This window comes from Octodon degus, unplaced genomic scaffold (assembly GCF_000260255.1).
Source record: "Octodon degus isolate 3935 unplaced genomic scaffold, OctDeg1.0 scaffold00108, whole genome shotgun sequence".
Classification (NCBI taxonomy): domain Eukaryota; kingdom Metazoa; phylum Chordata; class Mammalia; order Rodentia; family Octodontidae; genus Octodon; species Octodon degus.
In genome coordinates, this window is record NW_004524684.1 from 6,798,644 (window position 1) to 6,806,342 (window position 7,699).

The 7,699-nt window shown below is 41.4% G+C and overlaps 1 protein-coding gene across 1 annotated transcript in view; it reads right to left on the reverse strand.

The window, feature by feature from the left end:
* The window catches only part of Pclo (piccolo presynaptic cytomatrix protein), a 488,156-nt gene extending 480,681 nt beyond the window's left edge, over positions 1-7,475 (reverse strand). Inside the window, exons 1-2 of the mRNA XM_023724320.1 lie at positions 7,285-7,475; positions 540-1,821 (exon numbers count right to left, since the gene is read on the reverse strand). Of these exons, the coding sequence (XP_023580088.1) occupies positions 540-1,821; positions 7,285-7,439 (1,437 nt within the window). The 5' untranslated portion in view covers positions 7,440-7,475. The remainder of the gene's footprint in view (positions 1-539; positions 1,822-7,284) is intronic.
* Positions 7,476-7,699: the final 224 nt, after the last annotated feature.

The window sequence follows — 7,699 nt, forward strand, 5'->3', positions numbered from 1 at the left end:
CTGATTGTGCTGTTGCCCACAATTCTTACCTAAAGAGGGAAGCTTCCCTCTAAGAGTATTTGAATCACTTACAGGAAAGGGCAGGAAAAACAATCTCAATTTTACAGTGACATGGTATTTCCCTGCTTTTTTCTTAATACAATTATAATCCTAGTTAATAGTGCCAAAATGTAATAGATAACAGCATCAACTTCAAAGTTCAAGCAGTATCATTGTATACTAAATAATAATATAGGCTTTACACACAGAACTGAGTAGATGCTCAACATCTTTCAGCCAACCCATTCTTTTTTTTAATGCCAAACTCTGGTAATATTTTGGGTTTAGCGCTAGAGAAAATATACTAATTTATAATTGACAGCAAAGAAGAAAAAGGAAGATGAGAAGGAAGGAGGTATGACAAAGGGAGGAAAGAGGATAAGAAGGGGGAGGGGAGGGAGGAAGAAGCAGAGAAAGACAAGCCCATCCTGTCAGTATCAACCCAAGCATCACATAGGCAAGGTACCCACACGCCCAAGGACTTGGGCAGATGCACTCACCTCAGTTAAGTGAGGATTTGGATTAAAACCACAGAGGCTACAGACAGTGGTTTGACACTCAGTGCATGTGTTAAAATTGGCCTTTTCTGGAACATGCAACAGAAGTTCAGTGGTGTTGCAAAGAGGACAGATGGTTTTAGAGGAGTCTTGTACTGGAATCTGAGTTACAGATGGAGAACTTGGTGGTGGTTGTGAAGGTTTCCCCGGGACTGGTTTTGAAAGCTGCTGAGCTAAATGTTTTGCTGGGCCTGGCTGCTGAGTTGGGGGCTTTGCTAGGCCAGGATGTTGAGCTGGGGGTTTTCCTGGGCCAGGCTGCTGAGTTTGGGGCTTCGCTGGGCCTGGTTGCTGAGCAGAAGGCTTTGTCTGACCCGGCTGCTGAGCTGGAGACTTTGCTTGACCTGGCTGCTGAGCTGGAAGCTTTGTAGGCCCTGGCGTCTTGGCTGGAGACTGTGGTGCAGGCTGCTGAGCAGTAGATTTTGGGGTCCCTAGCTGCTGGGCCGGGGGCTTCACTGTTCCTGGTTGTAGTCCAAGGGCCTTTGCTAGCCCTGGCTGCTGGACTGCTGGTTTTCCAGGCCCAGGCTGCTGGGCTGGAGGTTTCCCAGGACCTGCCTGCTGCATAGGTGGCTTGGATGGGCTCTGCTGAGAGGGTTTAACTGCCACTCCCTGCTCTGAGTCTGGCTGCTTAGCCTGAGGCTTGGCTGCCTCACGCTGAAGTGACAACTTTGCCAGATCTGTCTGAGGTGGTAGCACAGGCCCCTGAGCTGGCATTCCTGTTGCAGAAGGCTGTGGTTTGACTTTCTCAGCTTGCTGGGAAGGGACTGGTTTGGGAGAGCCTTCCTGTTGACGGGGATCCCGGGCAGGTCCTTGCTGCTTAGGAACTGGTTTGGGTGACTGCTGTGATGGAGGTTTGGTGATTCCCTCAGATTTTCCTTGGTCCTTCTGAGCTATTCTTTGTTTCTTGTTGGTTTCTTCCTGGGATGTCTCAGAGTCTGATATCAAATCAAAAGGGTTGAATTTATTTACAACAGAGGAGACAGCACTTAAAGGGTTAACTTCTGAGAGGAAACCAGGCATCATACTGGACTTGTGCTCTTCCTTAAAATCAGTTCTGGATTTGGATTCTTTCAAACTAATAGTGGAAGGGCTCCTTCCAGGCAATTTCTGCTCCAACCTAAAAGTGTCTGTGGTTCTGCTCTTACTGAGACCAGGCTGAACAGGACGCCCTGGGTCTGGAGGCTTCCCAGGTTGCTTTGAGGCCTGACTACTATCCAACTCTTGTTTCCTGGAAAGGTAGAAGAAAAATAAGTGAAATGGTGAAAGTTACTTCAAATCAAATATAAAATAGTATTGCTTTCTTACATTATCAAAATTATATGTATAAATATGAGTAAAAGCAATTGTATAGCATCCTGTGAGTGATTAGAAAACTTTATGAAATAGGAAAACATTTATGAAAGTAATTTACATATGTTTAATAGAATGTCACCAGAGTTAAAATGTAGTTAAATGTAGGTTTAACTTTAAAACTCAATAAGTCAATGCAATGCCATATTTCAGTGCATATATGGTCACCAAGTATACTTTTTAAAATCAAAATTATGGTTAGTGAAAGTCTCCTAAATACTAATAGCATTAAGAAGTGAAACTATTTTAAGATGTAGGAGATTGCTGCAATTTTTTTTACTTGATTTCAAGAAGCTGCATTGATTGTATAAGGCACACAACACAGCGTGGAAAAAAGCCTGGTACTGGAGGTGAGCCGGTGCCTGGCCAAGGACAGTCCACTCAAGTCTGCTCATCCTAGAGAACGCTTGCCCCACAAACAACACCTTTATGAAACTTCACTGAATACAGATTGCTACTTTCATAATTTAGACACTTAAGAATTCTTCTTTTGTAAGTCCAATGTCTTTATTTCTTCCTAACAGACAATTTTTAACCTAAAATTTCGACACAAAGTTAACAATACATGTTTAGTGCGTCCTGAAATACAGCCTGGCATCCAAACAGCAACATGTGAGCTGAGCGTATTTGAGAGCACCGCGCTGTCCTCAGATGAAGAAAGCACATGGTGACCTCTCACCACGCAGCCTGCGCTGCACCACTTCTTGTTGCCAATTACAGCTCAGTAGTAATTTTATTTATTTTTGTTAACATTGACACAAAGACATAACACTGATTTTCAAGATTTCTTTTAATTCAGAGACAAATATTCAAAATGATTTTTTAAAAAGCTTCAGAAATGTGATCAACTTTAGATGACTAATGACTAATTAAAATAGGTGTTTTTGATCCTATCCAAATATTTAGCCAAAAGTCATAATAAGTACATTAATTTTTAAAATAAGACAGTCTTTACCAATAAAGCTACAATTACAAGAATATTCCACATTGTTACTATATAATCAGCTACATATTTTTGTTTAGCACATCTCACTTTTTAATTTGGGAAAAGGTATGTTTCTCCTTAATGAAAAAAAAAAAAACAGAATAGAGAAATCATGGTCCCACAGAACATAAAACATGAAATGATCACAATGAATTTCCATAGGTGTTACTACTTCTATCTTTCAAGGTTTAGGTGCCAGTAGGCCAGAATACAGTTTTTCATTTTTGTACATTTCAATAATAGTATGTTTTTTAGTACTTCACTAATGATGTAGAGACATGAGTAGGATCAAGATCTACGACATAATAGGAAGCAAAGAAGCAATAATTACAAAACCAAAGACTTGGGATGAAAGAAAATAATTTACAAGTAGCATGAACAAAGTGTAGGAACAAAGTGATTTTTTATTAAAGATGAATTAACAATGCTGGTAGTATGTATCAGTTACAATGCTTGCTTAATAGATGATATGCAAGGTTCTACTCTACAGCATACCCCCTCCAAAGAAGTAGATTTTTAGCTGGGGCAATTTCCTTCAAGAAAAATATCACAAAGAAAATAAACATTTTGGTTTGTCTCCAAAGCCTTCACTTAAATAGGAAACTAAATTACTTATCTAGTTAATTTTAACAGTCCTCTGGTACAATACGTGCTCTTTAAAAAAAATACACACTCCCATGTGTGAGAAACATCATTTTGAATGCTTCCTTATAGGAAATTCCTATGTGCTGTTTTTCCATATGAAGACAAAAGAAAATAAAAATAGATTTTTTTCAAAGAGGTACATTGTTCAGATTTTTACATTATTCTAGAAATGTTTTCTATTCCAGTAATGTAATGAATATCCCATGGAAGGGATTATAGAAGTGACTATCTTACAAGTAATTGATTAGGCATTTTATTGAATTACTTCTTTATATAGGATTCTAGAAACCTCTTTTTAAATGGAATATAAAAAATAAGTTCTTGAATTTACCAAATTATTCTCTTCTAAAATATTATCAAACTTACTTTAATTGTTGTCTTATAACATAATTTCATTTATTCCAACACATGTACAAAACAAAAAAAAGAACTTCATGAGTACTAAATACCCGTGATAACAGTAAATCCTAAAATGGAAACCAAGCTGCTTGCACCACAACTTATCTATATACTTCCCACAAACACTAAGATATGCCACGCCAGGACTCACCAGATAAGACCTATAGAGCCGTTAAGGCTTACCCACAATGTAAACTAAGTTGCTATAATGATATAAATAAAGTAAAACCCTGAGATCTGAGAGAGGGATCTAGAAAATAAATCATTAAGAGATGGTATCAGCTTAATGTAAAGATGCCTTGGTCAACTGCCTGTCTGCTCATCATGAAATTTGTTTATTGTAACAGTTGCTCTGTTAAAAATAAAACTAAAATGTAATCTGTGTCTTATACACAGGACTGTAAACTCCTAGAGAGATTACATTTAGCTTATTTTTTGCCACTGGAGCTAAGCCTGGCAACTAGTGCATGAGAATTAATGTTTGATGAATTAATGAATAAATGGATGGTTAACAAGGAGCAAACCCATGAATGAACATCTCACATTTTTGTTTTACTCTAGTATTTCTTGGATTCTTTTCCCTTCAGCTTCTTCTAAGATCTGAATGGCTACATTTCATATTCACTTAAGAATGGAGGCTTAGCTTGTGGCTCCAGAGAAAAAGCAGTTGGGCAGGTGGCTGCTCAGCAGGAGAGGCCCCAGGGGCATGACAGGAAATAGCCAATTCTGCCAGCTTCAACTCAACTGTTCTATCAGGAAAGTTTACCTGTAAGCCCTCCTCACACAACACACTTCTAGCTGTAAATAGAGAACAGAAGCAACACAAGTGCTCTTTCCCAGTCAACAGTGAATGCACAATCCAAGAGCACTTCATTTATGCCCATCTTTCTAGCCCATAGCTATTCATGCTGCATGCTACCTCCTTTCATTTCACTGCTTGTTTCCTTAGATTATAACTGTTCTTTCATAACTTAGCAGAAAAAAAATTCACCTAAAATGAGGTCAACATGTAAGTAAATAGAGGGATGTAAAAACCGCTGGAATGATAAAATATGACACTTAATTTGAGAGTGCTGAGTCACATGAAATTCTATGATACCAGAACTATAAAGCTTAGGAAGATCTATTCATTTTCATACTGTAGAGGACACCAGAATTTATAGCTAACAGACTTATTCCAAGTTATAAAGCTCATTAATCATAGAAGCCTGGAAATCTTGCTCCTAAGTGGGTATACATATAGGAATTTCTCCCCACCACCACTACACTGCCTTGCACTGCTCCTATTACCATTCTTTATAGGTTTCTTTACATTGAAAATCCAGCAAAATCATTAATGCCCATTTTTAATTTTCACAAATCCTAAGATACATAAAACTCTTTAAGACAAGTATTATTAGCCTTATTTGGAGGCAAGGATTTGAGACATACATTGTTGGAAAACTGCACAGAAACTGCTATGAGTCAGTTAAAATCAATAGGATAAGAATGATGGTCTTCAAGCTGCCTATCTTAATTTCTTAAAAATAGAAGGTAAATTCCACCATGTCTAATTCATACTCCTAAGCACTCAAAAATTCAAATATATATATATATATATATATACACACACACACACACACACACACACATTCATGTGTATGTTTAAATTAACATTATTCTAAATGATGGACCAAGTGCTTCCTTAGTTATAAAATATGGGGCTAACTTTCTGAAATATATGTACCTTTCAAAAAATTCTGTCAGTAAAATATAGGTATGTTGCAAAACTCTGACCCACTTTTATTTGAGCATATGGAGGTTCTCTTTACTAAGAGCTGTTTCCAACACAGGTTATCTATTAATAATAATTACACCATAACAAAATTGTTAACAGAGAGCTTTAAGGTAAACATTTTCTTGCCTGTCTTTAAAAATATATTGATACCATATCAAGTCAAGTCTATATGTGGTAAAATAGTATTTTTGTAGGTAACTTCTGAATAAAAGAAAAGTTAGCACACCTTTCTTAGTAAATGTAACCAGTATGTTAGACCTGTTGCACGTGCTCTTTGGAAAAATTGTCTAAAATATGCCATGCATTTCTTAATGGGTAATAAAAATATTACTTTGTTATTACCCTCCGAAAATCAAGTAAGTAGACATCACAATTTTTCCATGTCAAACTTTCATTAGAGAAAAACAGTACATATCATAAACTACTGTTTTTATAAATAGGTAAGAAAATGTTATATTGAAGAAACTTCCCAATATGTTAACCATTTTAAAACATTAATTGCCATGTTTAATACAATGGAACTTTTCTAATGGCTTTTTAAGAACAGCACTTTTATTGACAATTTTTTTACATTTAAGATATATGAAAACATTGTTGCCAGTCTTAAAATTGTCCTATCTTTGGTCCCATAGTGTTTAATTATTTGATTTTGACAGTGGCTAAGTCAAAATGTATTTTATGAAGTAAAGGACTCAACATCTATTTGATCACATCTTTTCTATTTCCAGTATCTCAAATGAAAATTGTAGCTTTCCCCTCTGTTATCTTAGAGAAGAAGTGGTTTTAGACCAGGAAGGAGAACAGCTCCCTGTGCATGGGGAAAGTTAAGAGCCCTGCTTACACTGTGAAAGGCAGGACACAGTGATGACAGCCTCTCAGCGCCTCATCTATCAGGATGGAAAGGAATGAAAAGTTAGGCAAGGGGATGAGAACATGGAGATGGCAAATTAGCTCTTGGACTGCCTTGCAAACTGTCATGTATTTTTGTTTTTAAATATGTGTGGTGAACACTAATTGTAAGGTAATGTAAATTTGGAAGATATGTTCTTCCAAAACCTGAAAGTCACTTTTACATAAAAACGCACATCCACTCCCTGGACAGCACCTGCCGGGTGACCCGGCCATCTGCTTCCCGCCTGCACACGCGGGACTCCGGGTCACAGACCCAGGCTGCGCCCACCTTCCTCGCACACCCGGCCCGGCCAGGGTGACCAGTGTGGGCAGGGTGAACATGGTGACCAGGGTGGCGGGTGGGCATCGTGACCAGGTTGGGCATCGTGACTGGCGTGGGCATCACGACCGGGTGACCAGGGTGGGCTCGGGAACCATGGTGACCGGGTTGGGGAGGTGACCAAGGTGGCCAGGGTGGGCAGGATGAGCCGGGTGGGCAGGGTGACCAGGTGATCACGACCAGGGTGGGCAGGGTGGCCGGGCCGGCCCTCGCGTCGCGGGGCGCGGTCACGCACGACCTGGCCTTAGGGACCCCGCCCATGCCACCGCCCTCCGCCCGCCCGCGCCCGTGCCCAGCGCCCTGCCTGTGAGGTGACGGCGGCTCCGCGGCGCCCGGCGGCAGCGCCTGCGCCCGCGACAGCACGGCGGCGATCTGGCTCCGCTCCTCGGCGCTCAGCCGGCTCAGGTCCGCGTCCACGCCGGCCGGGACGTCGCCCTCCAGGCTCGCTTCGTTGCCCATGGCTCCTCAGCAGGGCGCGCGCGGCGCCTGGCTCCGGCGCCGCCTCAGTGCTGCTCTGCCGGCGCCGCCTCCATGTTGGACAGCGCCCGCCTCAAGACGCCGCGCGACGCCGCCTCAGCACCCTGGCCGGCGACAGCAGCTCTGACAGGAGCCCGCCGCCGCGCCCCGCCCCCCGCCGGCTCTCGCTGCGCTTGCGCGCCTCGGGACAGGTGATGTCCGCGCCCCGCCTCCCGTCGGCCCTCGCGCTGCGCGTGCGCCTC